The sequence below is a fragment of the Saccostrea cucullata genome, unplaced genomic scaffold (genome assembly GCF_032062105.1).
Source record: "Saccostrea cucullata isolate Sc308-1 unplaced genomic scaffold, CSIRO_AGI_Scuc_v1 ctg6613, whole genome shotgun sequence".
In the NCBI taxonomy this organism is placed as follows: domain Eukaryota; kingdom Metazoa; phylum Mollusca; class Bivalvia; order Ostreida; family Ostreidae; genus Saccostrea; species Saccostrea cuccullata.
Window position 1 is genome coordinate 13,200 of NW_026928635.1, and position 20,429 is coordinate 33,628.

A 20,429-nucleotide genomic window follows, 5' to 3' on the forward strand; every position below is an offset into this window, starting at 1 on the left:
AAAATGAAAATCGTCGTTTTACCAATGTTACTTTTATTTTTACAATCGATATTTGTACATTTAAGAAGATTTTATTTTCTTTCTATTAATACTTTTTATATGAAGAAGACCATGTATATATAAGTTAATTATTGTACATGCAATATATTTTGGCAATATACAAATGTTGTATTAGGAGATGACTAAAAGTTTCTAAACTAATATATAATCTTTTTGAATGTGTCAATAAAATTTATTCAGTTCAATTCAATATTAAACTTGTTGAAGCAACACTTTTATTTAAAAAGGTGTCTTATCTGTGGAAAAACGTGAAATATTTTTTGGGGTCTAAATATGAAAAAGATGACCTTGACACTATCAGAATGGATCAGAAGAATAAGATGGATATTAAAACACAGTATTAAACGTTTGGGGGGGGGGGGCAATATTAGAACAATGTATCCTCCTGTCCCCAATAATTCACAAGTTGAAAAGAAATTAATCTGTATTAGTCATGTTAGTAACAGCTGACATAGAGCAGGAAATATCTCATTTATTTTCCTAAAATACAAAATTTATTTTTATGTTGTTGCCTTAACTAGACATCAAAATACAACTACGATGTTTAATCAATGTTATTTTAACAATGATTGTTCCAATCATATACTCAGCATCCTCTTAATATATGAGGACAAAAATTTGTTTATGCTGACCAGTGTTTTTCATACTAATTGTATTGTCGATGGATCTTTCTGTCATTTTTCGACCGTCACAAGGAGCATGCAGCGAATGTGATTAGTGAGCAGGGGATGCTCACTCCTCCATGGCACCTGATCTCACCTCTCATGTTTTAAAGATCCGTGTTTACTCTGCTTCTTGTTTGTTTTGTTTAAATGGACTTTTGAACTTGAATACTGTTCGCTGGGGTTTTTTTTCTTAGTAAACACAACTTCAAGCATGATGAAACTTGTACTACTGTAAAAGTTCCAAGAATACAAAAACATATTATGCAAAATATTATGTGAAATTTTATACCTGTAAAATCTGTACGTTGTGGTGAAGCATTATTGGATGGTCACTAGAATATAAACAACTTTGTAATAATATAATAACAATCAAGTAATCACTGTCTAGTTTGTTGGTTTATGCATGAAGAAAAACGATAGCTGGAAACGTGAAAAAGTTTTAATACCGTGACGAAGCCCGTTATGCATAATTTTTCCCACGTTCCTGTCACTAATGCCCCTTGCATACCCAACTTAGACAGTGATTCCTTGTTTTATTTTTTATATTTAAATGTGAAATGCCTCATGTTATTTCAATGACGCCAGACAGTCGCGCAAGGTAGACATGCACATGCATTTAAGGCTCCTGTCCTTTCACTTGCGACAAATTAACATTCAGATGTAATTATCAAGAAACCAACTCAATTAACTTTCAAAAAGTTTTTTTTAGAAATGTAATTGAGGGGACACATACACATGTTATTATTTTACACAAATTATTTATGACAAAAATAAAAATATCTTTGTTTTATTAAACTTTTTGTCAATATCTTGCCTCTTTTTTCAAATTGTTTGTAGATAGTGTATGATCTTGTCTATCTGGGTACCATACACTCACATGGACCGGTAACATACTGTTTTTCATTTTACGTAATCACTATATATATATATGTATACAAAAAAGTCATTTCCGAGATCGACCTTGTGTAAAGTCGAGCTGACGTTGTTTCCCTTTCTCTTTTTGTATACATATAGTGATTACGTAAAATCAAATACAGTATGTTACAGGCTTCTGTGCATACACTTTAGATACAGGTGATTGTGGTATATTGTTTCTTAAAAAAAGTTGACGATAGACACTTTGAAATTATCATAAAAAGTTCATCATAAAGTTTTGTTGTTAGGTAACAATTGACATGTTTTTTACGTTGTAAAATATCCAAATTGGAACCAGGAGTGCCACACTTGTAGGACCTCACCTCACCTACATGTATTCTCTTAGTGCTCGCTGGCACATACACTGTAAGGCCCCAATACACTGTCTCCACCTGCCCCTGTCGTTACCTGCTGCCCTCGCTGACGCCTAGCTTTACCATCCCAGTTGTACCCTTTCTTGCTTCATGGTCCTTCTCCAAGTTGTTTTTGGCCGGCCTACTTTTCTCTTACATTCTGGATGCCATATCAATGCGGTGGTACATTGGTGTTATCCATCCTCAGTACATGGCCTATCCAATTTCACTTCTTCCTGAGAGTTTTTCTTTCACTTCCTCTTACTTTCTTTGTTCTATGATGGACTTCATTTCTCAGGCTTACTCTCAGGATCTTTCTTAGCCATCTATTCTAAAAGGTGTCAATTTTCTTATTGTCTCGCTCCGTTGTTTTGCATGTTTCACTTCCATACATTAGAACCGACAGGACCAAGCTGTTAAATTACTTTACCTTTGTTTGGATGGAAAATTTTGACGATCGAGCTCTAGATTTTACGAGCCTTCTAATAGACCCTAGAGAAAGCATATCGACCTCGCACAAGTCTCTGTCTTTTGCTGGATGCCCCTAAATTTTGTGAAAAGTAGAGCAAGATCATCTGCGAAATCTAGATATTCGAGTCCTGTTGTTAAATTCCCCCTTACTCCTGTTCGTTCTGTTTCTGTAGTTCTTTTCATCACAAAGTCTATAACCAACGAATCCAGACATTGTGCAACCCTGCATCACTCCTGTTATTACCCGGACCAGTCCGTTTATTTCCCATCTTTTAGGACTGCTCACTGGAATTATTCATATAGGCCTAGGAGTTTCACCATTCTGACCATTTTGTCTGGGATGCCATGAAACTTCAAGATAGATCAAAGGCTCTCTCTATGAATGGAATCAAATGTCTTTTCAGAGTCTACATAATTAACAAACAATGTTGAGATCCAATCTGTACATCCATGATATGGAGTGTAAATAGTTGTTCTGTTGTATGAAGAATATGGAGATATTTACGAACAGTATTCAATCTCAAAGCTAGTCCATATAACAATACAAAGCAAGAGCAGAGCAAACACGGACCTCCGAAACATAAGAGGTGGGATCAGGTACCATGGAGGAGTGAGCATCCCCTGCTGACTGGTCACACCCACCGTGTGCTCATTGTCATGGTCGTGAAAAAAACGGAAAAATCTGTCGTCAATTCAGTGTATAAATGTTGGACTAACAATAAGTATGAAAAACGTCAGTCAGCATTTGACGCAATGATAAATTGTATTTGCTGACAAGGTCATTGTATCGACCATAGAACTTACGAAATGATGACTTTAAACGAGACTGCTGATATTCTTGTTTCATCAACTTGCTTGTCAATAATTTACCTCCATTTATAAATTGTTTATACGTAGGACATACTCTTGCGTATCGAATCAACTGAGGTATATACACTCCGTATGCAGATGATGAAGGTATGTTGCTGCATAAGTAAGGGAAGTTGAAGATAGAAAAGTTAAAGTCATCACGTTTATCATATAAATTCGTTGTTAGGTTACCATTAACGCCTTCTTCAAGTATATTTCTCCCTCTTCTAAAGCCAGCTTGTTCCATCAGGTCTTTATTCAAACCTATGAAATGATTTTGTGTTTCCAGGTTGTTGAAGAGTATATCCTGCTGTTGTCTCCATGTCTGATTTTAACATCTCAGCTGTTACCCCATTTACTCATCTAGCTTTTCCATTCTTTAGTTTCTTAAATTTATAGTCTTAACAAATTCCTCTCACTGTATGGGACTTGTATCCATCTCGTTTACAACTTGTTCTATGTTTTCAACTTCTAATGGATGTTGGGGTGTGGGCGGTTTTATATTTGTTGAAAATGATCTTTCCACCAATTCTTTCTTTCGTCTTGACTGCTCATGATCTTGTCCTTTTTATCCTTTATTGCAAATTGTCATGCTTTTCTTCTCATAATTTTAGTTATCTCATTCACTGTTTTCATGTGAACATCATTTGCTGCTCTTTCTGCTTCTGTCATCTTGTCTTCTGTCCACTTTCTCCTGTCATTCCTTATATTGCGTTTTAATTGAATATTTGTTTCTTATTTTTCTTTTTAACCTTTCTGATCTGCTGTCGGCAAGTAAGAGTTTAAGATGCTGAATTTTGTTCTACCACCTTCCAAGAGTCTCTGCTTATCCAATGCTTTATTCCCTTTTACTCTAACTATGCTGTCTGCTGTTTTCTTGTAACCTTTTATCATATTTTCCCATATGTCTTCGACAATTCCCAATCCTTCTAGCACTTGGAATTTATTTTTCAGTTCCAATGTAAATGATATCCTTTTCTCTAGTTGGTGTAGTTTTGTGACATCATACTTTTTTCTGCGTGTGTCTGCATTTTTATTCTGATCTTACTCCTTATCAGTTCATGATCACAAGCTACTTGCATCAGCTCCAATCATCACTCTTGTTTCTGAGATAGAAGATCTGTGTTGTTTCGATATAAGCACATTATATATTAAATTTGGTTTTCAAGCGATCTTTCCATCGGGTGAGATCCATGAAATTTTGTGTCTTGGTTTAGAAAATATTGTTCCTGTAATAACTAAGTTGTTGAGTTCGCACATATCCAATAGTCGTTCTCCGTTTTCATTTTGCTCTTTTTCCATAGCACTTTCATTACCTTTGTTGTTGCTACCAACCTTTGCATTAAAATCTCCAATAATGAGCAGTATGTCATGCTTTGGAATGTTATTAATAACTTCCTGCAATTGTTCCATAAATCTTTCTTTTGTCTCTTCAGGGCTCTCATTTTTGGGTAAGTGATCTGATGTACAGAATCTTACATATATATCAATCTCTTATTGATGGATTTCCATTCCATCAGTGACTTATTAGCTTTCTTTGTCATCATTATTCTAACTCCTTCCTGATGTAATCCATCCTCTCATCCTAGTAAAGAACTAATTTCTCATTTTGCAATGTATAGTAATTTTTACATTCAAAGGTCACCCAAAGCGTAACGGACACACAGACATACCGATTAATATACCGGCCCTTCAGCTTTTTAAGCGTGGGTTAAAAAATTCCTCTGGCAGACGCTTGAAAAGTGGCAGGGTATATAGTAATCGGTATATCTGTCCGTCCGTCTGTTACACTTTGGGTTACCCAAATGTTATCCGCAACTCCTCTCATACCTCTGAATGAAATTCGATGAAACTTCCTCAGAATCTTTATAACATATTGCCATAATTGTATACCTCCTATTTTACTTTTTGATCCGACATAGTTTTTGGGTTTCACATTGCAAAACATGGACACTGTCATTATAATCATATGGTAGGTGGTGGGTATCATTTAGTGAGCTCATGTATTGCTCACAGTACTTCTAGTACAAGTTAATTGTCAGTTCATAAACACTAAACAAATGACTCAATTAATTTTATTTTTATGCCCCCGTAAACGAAGTTTCGGGGGTATATAGTTTTTGTCGTATCCGTCCGTCCGTCTGTCTGTCTGTCTGTCTGTCTGTCTCTCTGACTGTCTCTCTGTTTGTCTGTTTGTCCGCAAAAACTTTAACCCTGTCCATAACTTTTGATTTAGTGGAGCTATAACTTTCACATTTCACATGTGTATTCCTTGTGACAAGACCTTTCTTTGGGTACCACCGAATCTGACCTTTTGACCTTGACCTTGGAGTTTGACCCACTTTTACATGAAAATTTTAAAATTTTATTTTGGCCATATCTTTTGAACAGTAAACACCAGGACATTTATACTTCACATATGTAATGTTTGTTAAAAGACCTTTCACTGGATACCAACAACTTTGACCCTTTGACCTTGACCTTGTAGATTTCAATACTTGTGAAAAAACTTTAACCTTGGCCATAACTTTTGAACGGTAAGGGATAGGGCTTTCATACTTCATATATGTAATCCTTGTGAGAAGACCCTTCATTGGATATGAAGATCCTTGACCCTTTAACCTTGACCTTTGAGCTTGACCTACTTTAAAAAAGCAAACCTTTACAATAACTTTAAAAGAGTTAGGGCTAGTGCTTTCATACTTTACATATTTGATTCTTATGACAAGACTTTTCATTTGATAACAATAACTTTGACCCTTTGACCTTGACCTTGGAGTTTGACCTACTTTTTAAGAAAAATTTTAAAATTTTACTTTGGCTATATCTTTTGAACAGTAAATACCAGGACTTTTATACTTCACATATGTAATGTTTGTTAAAAGACCTTTCACTGGATACCAACAACTTTGACCCTTTGACCTTGACCTTGTAGATTTTTGTACTTGTGAAAAACTTTAACCTTGGCCATAACTTTTGAACAGTAAGAGATAGGGCTTTTATACTTCATATATGTAATCCTTGTGAAAACATCCTTCATTGGATATGAAGATCCTTGACCCTTTGACCTTGACCTTTGAGATTGACCTACTTTAAAAAAGCGAATTTGACCATAACTTTTAAAGACTAAGGGCTAGTTCCTTTCATACTTTACATATTTGATCCTTGTGACAAGACCTTTCATTTGATAACAATAACTTTGACCTTGACCTTGGAGTTTGACCTACTTTTTAAGAAATTGAACGTTAACCATAACGTCTGAACGGTTAGGGCTAGGGCTTTCATGCTCTACATAAGTATTTTATGTGGCAAGACCTTTCATTTGATACTAATTACATTGACCTTTTGACCTTGACCTTGGAGATTTTTGTACTTATTAAAAACCTTTAACATTAGCTTACTTTCAAATTTCACAATTGTTTTCCAGTGAGAATACCCTACTTTTGGTACCAATGAATTAAATTTGCATTTAATAAAAGCTTAATCTTTGCTATGTTGCCATACGGGGGCATCAGTGTTTTACAAACACATCTTGTTTCAAACTACAACATATTTCAACAAAAATAAATCTACAACAAATAATAATACAGGAGGCCATTTTTAGGGAAAAAAATGTTTGTTTTCTCTCCCGATTGGCTGAAATTGCATGACTCAAAACTTTTTATTTACCTTCAGGAGGCATGCAATTATTTTTTAAAGCATTCATGAAAATAGATTTTGAAAATTCAACATTTGAATTTGATTTAAAACTTTCTTGAAAAAATTCTCACTAACGATCTGATTTTTTTTTCACCCTGAGTTTAGAGAGGGCAAGGAAACATTATTTTAAAGTTGGTCTGATTGACATAAAACTTGTATTAAAAAGTGTATTTTTCAGTTATTTAGTATAGAGAGAAAGAAAATTGCACTAAAATATCACATGCTCAAGCCAAAATTGTTTTTAAAATCGAAGAATGATGTCCCTCCCAAAGGCTTTGATGAGACTGTAGCTCTATCAATTTGTATTTATCACAGTGAAGTAGAAAAATGGCCCCTTGACTAAAACTTTTTTGAGTTTTAGGTGTAATGACCTATGTTTTTTTTTTCAATGACATCAAGTTTAAATAAAAGGCACCAAAACTTGAAAAAAGTTTGGCAATTTGAAGGATTTACGAAATATATTTGATTTCTTTATTTAAAGCATGGCAAAAATAATCTTTACTTTTTATATACTATATCTTCACATAGTCAAGTCTAGTGAATCAAGTTTAACTGCAATCATATCAGAACTAAGGGAATCAGAAGTCTCTTTTCCTTAATTTTCTTGTTTCTCATTTCTTTAAATTATAAAATAATTTGTCAAAATATTTTAATGAAAGGAAAAGAATTTTGGGGGTAAAACTGCTTAGGGACAGATGGAAAACAGACATTTGGCCAATTCATAAGCTCTTCTCAATTTTAAAAGTTTTAGCAAAAATAAATGGTTTTAAAACATGGGCAACTGATTATAATCCATAAGTCAGCAGTTCAACTTTTTTTTAATTGTTAGTGCCTTTTGATATTAAATGAAAATGTCTTTCTTTCTTGTAAATTTCATATACATGAACTGGGTACAATCATTTACAAAAAAAGTATCTTAAAGCCGCTTCATCCGAAACAGGCACATTTTATCTTTTACAATAAAAGTATGTCATTACATAGATAATATATAAAAATTAAATATAAGATTGATTTAATAGTTTATTACAACAATCCTTACATGAAAAACATAGACCAAAAACCTTGTTGACAAACAGCAGTTTCTGACAGGAAGTTAAGATCTGTTTTGAAGTCACCTTTGAAAAAAAATACTTTTATCGGATATATCTAATTATGAAGAGAATTCAAACCCGATTATTTTTTTCAATTAGTAGAATCCCAAGTCATGATATATCTTTTAAAAATTAAGGAATTAATTGAATATAATCCATAGTAATTTTTATATTAATATGCATATTTACAGAATAAAGGAAAAAAGGGGGTTTAGAATATTGCCTTTGTACACTTTGTTGTGGAAAAAATGCTCGGGTTTGTTCTTCACGAGTTATACATGTAAGCGATAAATTTAATTTTTCGAAGATGACTTCACGCAATGTCAACAAAGGATTATTTATTGTGTGACCTAACAAAAATTATTTTTTAAACTTTTGAATTTTGATATCTTTAAAAAGAAAAAGACTTTGGGGATATAATTTGACAAAAGTTAAAATAATTTATGGACAATTATTTTTCAAGAAGAAAAACGAATATATTTTTTAGCGATTAGAATCGGACCAAGCGGCTTTAAATGCACATAGTGATTTTTCTAAGAACTCATTTTACTTGATGACATTTTTCATATATTATGATTTCAATTACAGTATATGTTATTGAAAATAGTTAATAATAAGTGAAATCTGCAATGATAATTGCACTAGACATGTCATAATGATCCATGCACTTTATGCGTTTTCCGTATACCTATTAGAAAGTAAAGCCTTCTGAATTATTTGAAGATTATATGATATGCTGGGTAAGCTTGACTGTCATGAAATATCACGTACATCACAGGATTGCTAGGATTATCAGAGGCGGAATCGTAAGTCACATGACTTCCTGCGCCTCCTTTTGGTGGAAGTACATTCATGCTACTACTTCCAGGACAAGCATCACCAGTGGCGACTTGGACGGAAAACATGTGTTTGTGTCCGTTAGAGTCAGCTCTACAATAACCGAGGGAGTATGAAGCATTCACTGCAAAGTAGACACCAGCTCCATATGACGTACCTAGAAATAGTAAATTAAAAAAATTATAATTCATTGTTCAACCATTAATTCTGTCTTGTTGAAAGTGCACATACATGTAAAGTGTAAACTATGTGTAAGTGAAGGTGGGATTACCTTTGAAACAAGAGGCCCATGGGCCACATAGCTCACCTGAGTAACTTGGTTGATGTAGTTCTTTACCAGATTTCCCCTCTTGCTATACCAATCGTGCCCCCTACCTCCTCCCCTTTCATGATTTTAATACTTTAAAATCTACACTACCCTAGGATGTTTCCACATAGGTTTCAGCTTTTCTGGCCCAGTGGTTTTTGAGAAGACAATTCTTCAAAGACTTTCCTTAATATATATATGTAAAACTTGAATTCCTTATTGTGGCCCCGCCCTACCCCCAGGGGTCATAATTTTAAGAATTCATTTTCTACACTACCGAAGGATGCTTCCACATTAAGTGATTGTTTTGTGATTTCCACATTGTTTAAGCACTATAATAATTATTTTAATCCATTTTAATAGCAATTTAGCTCAGTGATTTTGATCATATTGATAAGTTTTAAAATATTTTTATAATCCAGACCCTAAGCTAATCAAAATTACTCTCCTCCTTAACAACTTGTAGAAAAATGTCAGTTAAGCTGTCGGAAACTCGTACCAACCTATGCAGCTATTTAGGAGAGTCTGTACATAAGTCTCATAAGTGTAAGCTTTCCTGGCCCAGTGGTTCTTGAGAAGATTTTTTTATGACCCCTACCTATTTTTGCCTTTTCTTGATTATCTCCCCTTGTAAGTAAACTTGTTCCTTCATTTTTATAATTTAAACGCCCCTTCACCCAAGGATCATTTGTACCAAGCTTGGTTAAAATTGGCCCATTGGTTCTTGAGAAGAAGTTGAAAATGTGAAAATGTGAAAAGTTTACAGACGGACGGATGACGGAACAAATGTGATCAGAAAAGCTCACTTGAGCCTTCAGCTCAGGTGAGCTAAAAATTTTCATTGAATTGTGTATTCATAAAACATCCCCCTTGGAGATGATTTTATTGCATCCAGTGTCTAGTACAAGCTTTATATTCGAGATATGTACTGGTAGTATTTGATGAGAGCTGTGAGATGTACGTACGTCCATTTCCACTGAAATAACTTTAATAATATTGTTTTTACTTTAAAAAAATCTGTCTTTGTAAAATCGAATCTTGCTCTATTCATAGAAATTGTGACCTTGCTTGCATCTTCTATATATAATTAATTTTGAGAATGGATTTTACCTCTCATATTCAATTGTCATATGAGAAATTTTATTCATTCACTGCTGTCAAATTTTTCTAACACTTGTATCTTTATACACTTAAACCTTTTGATCTTGTCCTTAAACAGTCATATATTACTTTACTTGTAAAGCCCTATTGGTTTCAAGGTTAGCAATTCATCAAGTCAGTAAAATACTCCTGAGCTTCAACATGAGATCATAACTCAACACAATTTATACATACCATGTCGCCCACAGTAGCTTCGATTAAATCCATTATTAATCACTTTGTCCACAGTTTCTGGGTAGGTCCCATGCCACAACCATTGCTCAGGGTCTTTTTTATTCTTCACTTGAATTTCCTTCCTTTTTGCAGCGTATTGTTGATACAGATATGGGTTTTGCACTCTTCGTATCTAAGTGATTAATTTTGCAATTAACACACTATTATCATGATCATGCATGCATGCCAAGAAAATTATTTTTTGGTTAAGAAAAAATCCTTGAGGAAATGTGATTAATCGAAAAATGTAATATTTGATTAACCCTTATTCCCATAATAACCCATTTTAATGCTTATGCCATTTCCTACGCATGCATCAAACAAAATCATATTCCTTTTCAATAACACATGTTCACACACATTTTATCGCTTATTTTTGTCATTTTTCTTACATTTATTTCATTTCTTTTGATGGTATGCTAGATGATATCTTGTGAAAACAAAGGGTAATTTATCAACTCATCAAGTGTAAGTAATAATTGATTTTAACACAAGTTTTGTAACATTTATGATATCATGAAATTATGATATTCAAACTTGCTGGGCAAGTATTTGGTGGAGTGGTTAAAGCCACATCTCTACGAAATGAACATGTGCATTTACCTTAGTTGTGAAATTTTTAAGAAGAATAGGGTATAGAATTGAATTTACTTCATGCAAACTTATAAGGATTTGTTTAATCCCCAAGCACCTACAAGCACCTACATGTATTTATCTACACTCAATCTGCTTAACCTATTCTAAAATGAAAAATACATTTTAAATTAGTATCTTTTGAATAATCTTCAGATACTTGATACAAACCCGCTAAAAACAAAATACAAATTTATGTAAATCAGTTGAACTTGAAGGTTTTGTAATGAATATACAGAAAGGGGAAAAAACTGCTTCAATTTTTCTCTTCCAAACTCCGCTGTTTAATAGCAAATTTTTAAGACTAGGAAAATAAAAAAGTAAAAGGTCACACGCTTTGAGGGGGAACGACCTAAAATTACATATCTACGAATTTTCCTCTGTACTTCTATATATACATGTACTAGCAAAATTATTGTAAGCCACCACACCCCAGCTCCTAGGGCCTGATGTCACCCTTATGTACACAGGTTTTAGTACATGTACCTTTTAAAGTGTTGCACATTTTTCAGTTGATAAGAGTTTATTAGAATTCTGGTAAAACAATAAGTATAGGACAAAAGACAGATAATAGACAGAGAATGATCAGAACAAGACTTGCACAATCTCTGAGATCAAATGCGCTATTAAAATCCCCTTTTTTCATCACTGATGTGAGGATTTTTGAATCATTTACATGCACCAGACATCATTCTTTAATTAACTGAAATCCAACCTCTACAATGTCTGACATCTCGTATGAAGCTGATAACTGAGTCTTCAACTTCCTGTATAATTTCTATTTCATGATAAAAATATAAAACCATGAAATATGATTTGCTTATGTTTTTTATACTACACTATTCTTTGCACATGATATTTTATATAATATGCTTTAACACATATTTGTTTATTATGAAACTAAAAAATAAAATGTGTGATTCAGTACTTGGAGTTTATTATAACCCAAATGGATATCTCTTCAAGTTCAGGATCTAAGACCATAAACTGAGAAAAGACTTAATTCAAATTTCAAATCAATATAACATTTGAAATAATTCTGATGATAAAATAAGATTTTTACAGTATGTTTAAAATTGAAATATTATACAATCCTGCAAATTTTGGATGAACTATGTTTTATAAACGATAAGCTTATATTAAAAAAATTTTTTTTTACTTAATTCTATTCTTAGTTTATGGTTGCCAGGCCAGGAATATTTTGATTAGTTTTAGGTCACCTGAGTTTACTCAGGTGACCTATTGCTATCACTTTTCGTCCGTCGTCGTTCATCGTGTGTTAACATTTGAACATTTTCAGCTTCTTCTCTGAAACCACTGAACCAATTTCAACCAAATTTGGCATATAGCATCTATGGGTGAAGGGGAACAAAAATTGTGAATTTCATGGGCCCTGCCCCCCTGGGGCCTGAGGGGTGGGGCAAAAACCACTAAAATTAGTGCAATCTTTAAAAATCTTGTTCTTTACTCCTGGACATCAAGCAGTCAAACTGTTTGCATGATTGTAATCAGCATTGAGTCCTCTACCAAAATTGTGAAATTCATGGCCCCGGGGTCAGGGGTTCTGGTGTTAGGGTGGGGGTAAATAAGTATATAGTGAAATTTCATGAATTCTTTGAAAATCTTCTTCTCTGCTCCTGGGTATTAAATAAACTAACTAAGTGCATAGTTATGATGAGCAAGAGTGCCTCTACCAAAATTGTGAATTTTATGGCCCAGGGTCAGGGGTTCTGGTGTTATGGTGGGGCTCTATAGATTATATAGTGAAATTTCATGAATTCTTTGAAAATCTTCTTCTCTGCTCCTGGGTATTAAATAAACTAAGTGCATAGTTATGATGAGCAAGAGTGCCTCTACCAAAATTGTGAATTTTATGGCCCAGGGTCAGGGGTTCTGGTGTTAGGGTGGGGCTCTATAGATTATATAGTGAAATTTCATGAATTCTTTGAAAATCTTCTTCTCTGCTCCTGGGTATTAAATAAACTAAGTGCATAGTTATGATGAGCAAGAGTGCCTCTACCAAAATTGTGAATTTTATGGCCCAGGGTCAGGGGTTCTGGTGTTAGGGTGGGGCTCTATAGATTATATAGTGAAATTTCATGAATTCTTTGAAAATCTTCTTCTCTGCTCCTGGGTGTTAAATAAACTAACTAAGTGCATAGTTATGATGAGCAAGAGTGCCTCTACCAAAATTGTGAATTTTATGGCCCCAGGGTCAGGGGTTCTGGTGTAAGGGGGGGGGGGCTCTATAGATTATATTGTGAAAATACATAAATTCATTGAAAATCTTCTTCTCTGTTCCTGGGTATTAAATAAACTAAATAAGTGCATAGTTATGATGAGCAAGAGTGCCTCTACCAAAATTGTGAATTTTATGGCCCCAGGATCAGGGGTTCTTGTGTAAGGTACAAATGTAAGGGGGAGGGGGGCTCTATAGATTATATAGTGAAAATACATGGATTCTTTGAAAATCTTCTTCTCTGCTCCTGGGTATTGAATTAACTAACTAAGTGCATAGTTATGATGAGCAAGAGTGCCTCTACCAAAATTGTGAATTCGATGGCCCCAGGTTCGGGGGTTCTAGTGTCAGGGTGGGGCTCTATAGATTATATAGTGAAAATACATGAATTCTTTGAAAATCTTCTTCTCTGCTCCTGGGTATTAAATAAACTAAATAAGTGCATAGTTATGATGAGCAAGAGTGCCTCTACCAAAATTGTGAATTCGATGGCCCCAGGGTCAGGGGTTCTGGTGTAAGGGGGGGGGTCTATAGATTATATAGTGAAAATACATGAATTCTTTGAAAATCTTCTTCTCTGCTCCTGGGTAATAAATAAACTAAATAAGTGCATAGTTATGTTGAGCAAGAGTGCCTCTACCAAAATTGTGAATTCTATGGCCCCAGGGTCAGGGGTTCCAGTGATAGGGTGGGGCTCTATTGATTATACAGTGAAAATACACTAAATCTTTGAAAGTTTTCTTCTCTGCTCCTTGGTATTAAGCAGATGAACTACAGTACCTATGTAGTTATGATGAGCAAGGGTCCTAATCTTTCAGAATTATGAATTTCAAGGCCCCAGGGTCAGGGGTACCATAAAGGAGGGGGGGGACTGTACTTATATACTGAAACTGGATGAATTGTTTGAAATCTGCTCCTTGGTATTTATCAAATATTTTTGAAAAGCAAGGGTGCCTTTTCAAAAATTGTGCAATGTGTGGATCTAGGCCTAAGGGTCAGGGGTTCATGTGTGATTGGGGCATTACTGATCATGCTGAATATTACTGATTACTTGAAATGCATTTTTTGTTCCCCTACCCTGCCTATGGGTATTAAGTAAACAAACTTAGCAACTGCTAAGTGTATTGTTATGATGATCAATGGTGCCTATTTCAAAATTGTGAATGCCATAGCATCTGGATTAAAACATGAATCAAATTCAATCACTGGAAAGTTGTTGCATAATGCTCAGGTGACCTATAAGGCCCATGGGCCTCTTGTTCTACTTTACTTCACCTAGCCAACACTCAAATAGCTTTATATTTAATGATAAGAGGAAATGGAGGTGATGTATATTTTCTCCTCATTTTTGTAGACAGAGTGGAAATTTTAGCAAGATATAAATTTAGCAATTTCTCCTTAAAATTGGTATTTCATTTTTAGCAAGATGTAATTTTAGCGATTTTTTTTTAATATGATCACTTAAGAAGCTATTACAAATAAATTGCAGTTAATTTTCAGTGATATCCAATTTTGGCTATCTCAGCAACAACCCTTATAATGCCAAAATTAAATCCTCCCTAAAAATTCAACTTATACAGTGTTATAGATGTCTTACCTCAGACACTGAGACAGCTCCTTGACTAGAGGCCTTGAACTTTGACATGACTAGCTGGTACTCGTTGTCCCCAGGTTTTAAGGTGATCTCAACCATAGTCTGGTGATTCTTCATAGGAACCCATTTGGCTGGCAGTCCAACAGAGGAAGCACCTTAATATTATAAATTTAATCAATAAATCCATCAAAGTACATGTATGTGTATTTCATCAATGTTTAGTAATTTACTATTCATAATTCACTCTTTCTAAAAGTCATATAAGATGGTTAATTATATAGGGTTTTAAAAATCATCTGTATACAATTACATGTACAACTAGAATATTGCCTGTACTATAACCACGATACAATAGCTGTTTTGTCAATGTTGCCTTTGAACAAATAATTTCATATGTCTTCTTGTTTTTATTCCAATTTAATTTAAAAATTAAGTGATTTCAGACACAATTACAGCCAAAGTAATTGACATGCAGGTATTTGATCTTTCACTTAGTAAAATTTACATTCAGTTGTAAACACATGTACATCAACAAATTAACCAAAGAAAAAGCAGTTGGAAATGTAAATATTCATGCATATAAGTGGATTTGGAGAAAAGCTCCTATATGTACATGCATTTATATCAATCAATATATTTATTTAGCATGTGCTTAAATTAGCAGACAGGAAGTAGCACAAAATTGCACAAAAGTTGCTCACTTACTGCAATATTACTACAAGTAAATTTACAGTACTCTTCAAACTTACCCTTATCTACTCGTTTGATCTTGTACTTCTTCCTAGAATTGTTTTTCTCATGCTCCTCCATCTTTTTAAAGTCAATAACATATTCAGTTCCAGTGTTGTCTTTAACGGTACAGGAATCCTTTCTGGCCTGATGCGCATTCTCTATCTGTAAATTGACGTCGTCCCTAAATGTGTACCATTTATCAGGTGCGGATTCGTACTGCCATTTGACATATTTCTGGACTGTTTTAGCACTCTCTTTGTCCTTAACCTCATGTAGATATTGATAAATAGCTACAGCTGCTTCATTTACATTTGCTGTTGTTCCCTGCAGTTCAATTTTTCCTTCTTTGACTATGATTTTAGTGTCTTTTGCGAGTCTTTTAATTTCGTCAATCTACAAAACAATTCTTCTGGTTTAATAATTTAAAACAACTCCTCTTCTGAGATACTTTTGGCAATTTCCTCTACCAATACATTCAGTATTGCTAAGTTTTACTTTCATTCAAGACTATTCACTTAAACAATAAAATGCTTTCTTTGTTTGTTATTACTGGAATTAATGGAAGCAGCTGTTGCAGAAAAAATACATAACCCGCATAAGCGGGTTATGTAAATTTTTTCTGCAATTATAACTCCGACCGTTTTCCAGTAATAACAAACAAAGAAAGACATTTTATTGTTTATATTTATATCTGTTTAAATAATCATTTAAAGAAGGATTCAAAAGTTTAATTAATGTATCAATGATACGTCTTTATATGTTTCATTGATGGAACAGCCACTGATCAATAAATCTGTACAGGTGACATGCCTAATGTAGTTCATGCAGTGATTAACGCAATGGGTTTTCTTAAGAAATAAAGGAGAAAATATTCGGTGGATGTGAATATTATATAATAATGTTGAATTCATGCAATTCTTAAAACATATTTGACTCCAAACTATAATTGCACGATCATTTTCTCAAACATTAATATTTTGTAAAATTCAAAAGCTTTGATTTTGTTCTTTTAAGTGTTGTTATAATAAATTTGCATAGAAGACATGTTAACACATATATTAAGACAAGTAGCATATTGTTTTACTGATTATCTGCCCTTACCTGGCTATTACTAAATGTGTATTTTGACACATCAATTTCTTTCCTTTCAAATTCACTCTTAAGTATTCTTTCCAAGTTAATTTTGGCTTTATTGATGTTTTCTTTAGAGTTAGAGAGAATCAGGAAAGTTATCCTTTCATCATTGTGACCTTGACCATGTCCTTGACCTCTATATCCATGGCCATGATTGTTATGTCCACGCCATGGTCTGCTTGTATTATTATCATCTTCTTCCTCATCTGACCCAATGACATCTTTAAAAAAAATTGATACCAGTTATTCAAAAAATGATATACTTATTGCCTAAGCCGTTTCTATAATCATATACAATCATGTATATTATTAAAAAAACAGCATAACCTGTCTAATATGACATGCTCTGGTTAACATGTTTTAGGTAAGAGTGTCAGATTAAACAGTATAAACAAAAAGCATGGAAAATAGTATAATTAAAATGAAAATAAAGGTCAGAATTCACAGAGAAATGGATTGCACATGTGTCAATTTAGACAGTTTCACTGTACTTCTTGCTATAAAAATAAGCATTTCTAATTACACAGAATAACATTTTCATAATGTTTCTCTAAAAAGTATCTTTTACCTTTTGCTTTGTTTAATTATTTTTATACAATCTTTTTCCGATAACATTGTCTTAAAATCTTGTGATACCTTTGATTTTTTCAGTGACAAAATCCTTCAACTGTGTGAAACGCCCTTGGGGTAGGTTATCCAGAGAGGACTGGAATACTGACACCATGTCTCTCTGGAATACAATCACCCGCACTGTCTCCAGATTCTCCGGTGAAAACTTCCTCATGGCTTTAAACATGTGTTTGGCAATATCTGCAGGATCACTGTTTCTCACTCCTGAAAGAAATAAAGAAATATATAGGCTACAGTGCGTTGTCACAGTAGTGATACAGTAGCATCTTAATGTAGTTGTAAAGGGAGAGGAGAAAAAAGTGATGGACAAGATGAAAATTTAAAACCTGGACCCACTAAATCTCAAGTCAGGTGCTCTACATATTGAGATACAACCTGGCTGAAAATCACCAACTGGTCTCTTTTGACAATACAAAAATGAGTGTCTATTGCTTGATCTTTTATAAATTCTACAAAAAAATTTTTCTCTCACCTGTTCCTAGGGCTGGGAAGGATATGGACCTACACCCTGTCTTATCAGCATGAGCCAGTGCCTTGGCCACCATTCGCTCCCATTCCTCAGCTGATCTTTGAGCCTTCACATGAATGATGTACTTACAAGCCATCCTCCCTCCTGATGTAACAACATAGCCTTCTGATGAGAAAGACTGGGCTACAACACAAAACACCCCATTCCTGTTTATCTATGGTACACTTAGTACTCAACTTAAATTATAACTATATATATAATCTTGCCCAATGTATAAAAAAAATGTTGCTTTAAACATGATAGAAAATAAACTTTTGTGCTAAGGATAAATTTTGCAAAACAAAATGACAATATGGTAACACTTAACCAGATATCTTCTGTTAATTTATTTATTTTTTTTTTGGAGAGGGGGGGAGGAAGGTTACAGCCTATATCTCTCACAATTAAGAGACAAAGAAAGTACCAAGAATTCTAAACTTTTCAAAGCAATCTAATCTATAAAACCTTTTTTTTAATACTGCATTTGATAATAGATTATTCAGTCTACATGTCAGTGCATACAGCTTAAGACTTGTACAAACCAGTAGACAGAAGATGCTTGCTTCTCCAAGGCACCCGATCCTATCTCTGAACTTTTCAGATGTCATGTTTAATGCACTGTTCACTGATTTGCATTGTTTATAGGTTATTTTGAGAGATGTCACTTATTTTATAATCACTTTTCTTTGTTGTTTTTCTTGACCCTGAAGACTTCAAAAATATTTCTTGAAAGTATAAATAATAGTGTGGCTTATGCTTTATACATACCTCCCCTGTTACATTCAGTCAGTATTCTGTCTCCAGCTGCATTTAGAATGGCTTTAGAGGCAGCACCTACAAAATACTCAGAGACATAATTATACAATCATCTCGAAACAGATAGGGTGGGAGCTTTCTGGTTTTCACTTTGCTATACTGTTTATTACTTATTTCACATTAGTATTTAATATCATGAAATGGGTTTTAGATGTCAAATTGTGAAAACAATAATTGACAAATGTATGGTTAATCTAGAGATTTTACACTGAATTCAGAAAAAATAAACCTATAAGATACTTTATTTTGCCAGTGGTGCTTCTCATGAAATAACAAAATAATTATATCCTCATATACATAAAGAATCTACAAAGAGTTTTTATGAAATGAGTCTGACTCAAACATAGATAATTCACATACCTTTAGTTAAATCCAGACTTCCCGTTATACTGTTGACAATGGCGTCAGTTCTCTCCTTAGTTATGTCCCCTTGTCTGACCTCTACGTTCAGTTTATTTATTTTCCTCCTTCCATCACCACTCGCTGTATCTAATTAAGTAAACACGATTCTTCATTTAATTGTTTTCCATTGAGACTTTCTTCATTACATAAACCAGTTCTTAATTATAATCTTTTTGACTCATTATATATCACCTGAGGATGGTATTCTCTCTCTCCTGTGTCTGTTGTATTCAGGACGTCCTGTCTCTGCACCCCCACTTTCACTTTCTTTTTTGAATGCCTGATTCAAAATCAATTAATCAATTAAATTTCATGCTAACATACATGTAAATAATATGTTTTAATCAATCCTGTTGTAAAACGGAAATACTGGTACTTTAAGTCATTACAAACACTTGGATGTTGAAGATGTTGTAAAAATTTTTGTTTACCTCAAGAATGTCTGCGTCTTTGTAGAAAATCACAAATAATATTTCCTTTAGACTGGTGTCTCTATTTCTACTGTGGAATTCTCTACAACATCTGAACATTGTCTTGGCAGCTAGTTCTGGAGGATAGCCCAGTCTGCCTGTACCTAGGGCTGGGAAGGCAATAGAGCTCATCTGGTTTAAGTCTGCTACTCTAAGACATTCTTTTACAAAATCTGTTAGCTTCTGAAAAAAAAAATAAATGGTTGACTTTGCTCATGCTAAATTTCTTGCAAGTGAAGTTCAGTAGAAAATTGTCACTGATTCAGAACTCTTTAAACAATAATAAAGTGGTCTATACGTAAAACCATTATACTTATACTAAATTTTTGCAATACATGTACCTTATTCTAGTGAGATTGGTAAGACAAAATTTTCAAAAATTGTTGTTATTGATCTATACAATCTCGAGTAATATTTATATGTGCAAGAATAGTACTTTTGCAAGCAAATTCTCATGTGTAATTAGGGAAAAAAATAAAGTTCTCACAAAAAAATGATTTACAGTACTCACCCCAAGAGCATCCCCTTTCCAATGGTCCCATCTTTTGATCGTCCCATGATACACCTGTCTACACCTGAGGTTGCCTCCCTTTGTAATGGCTACCTTCCCTGGATCTATTCCATCTTTGTACTTTGTATCACATTCGTCT

The 20,429-nt window shown here is 33.8% G+C and overlaps 1 protein-coding gene across 1 annotated transcript; it reads right to left on the minus strand.

Moving 5' to 3' along the window:
* Positions 1–8,091: 8,091 nt before the first annotated feature.
* LOC134278239 (protein mono-ADP-ribosyltransferase PARP15-like) lies at positions 8,092–20,423 on the minus strand. Its single transcript, XM_062760556.1, has 13 exons — positions 20,291–20,423; positions 19,741–19,962; positions 19,502–19,589; positions 19,268–19,396; positions 18,860–18,925; positions 18,056–18,235; positions 17,590–17,787; positions 16,921–17,174; positions 15,837–16,212; positions 15,091–15,242; positions 11,970–12,032; positions 10,583–10,754; positions 8,092–9,097 (listed from the first exon to the last, which is right to left on the minus strand). Exons 2-13 carry the CDS (start codon positions 19,909–19,911, stop codon positions 8,817–8,819), a joined length of 2,130 nt encoding a protein of 709 aa, XP_062616540.1. The 5' UTR covers positions 19,912–19,962; positions 20,291–20,423; the 3' UTR covers positions 8,092–8,816.
* Positions 20,424–20,429: the final 6 nt, after the last annotated feature.

What these genes read in the sequence shown, in the direction of transcription:
- LOC134278239 (XM_062760556.1), bottom strand. Translation starts at nt 19,911, where the DNA reads ATGAGCTCTATTGCCTTCCCAGCCCTAGGTACAGGCAGACTGGGCTAT. An exon ending in CTTCCCAGCCCTAGGAACAG is followed by an intron (nt 17,788 to 18,055) that starts GTGAGAGAAAAA and finishes TATTTCTTTCAG; the next exon opens with GAGTGAGAAACAGTGATCCT. An exon ending in GAGCTGTCTCAGTGTCTGAG is followed by an intron (nt 12,033 to 15,090) that starts GTAAGACATCTA and finishes ATCATGAAATAG; the next exon opens with AAATTATACAGGAAGTTGAA.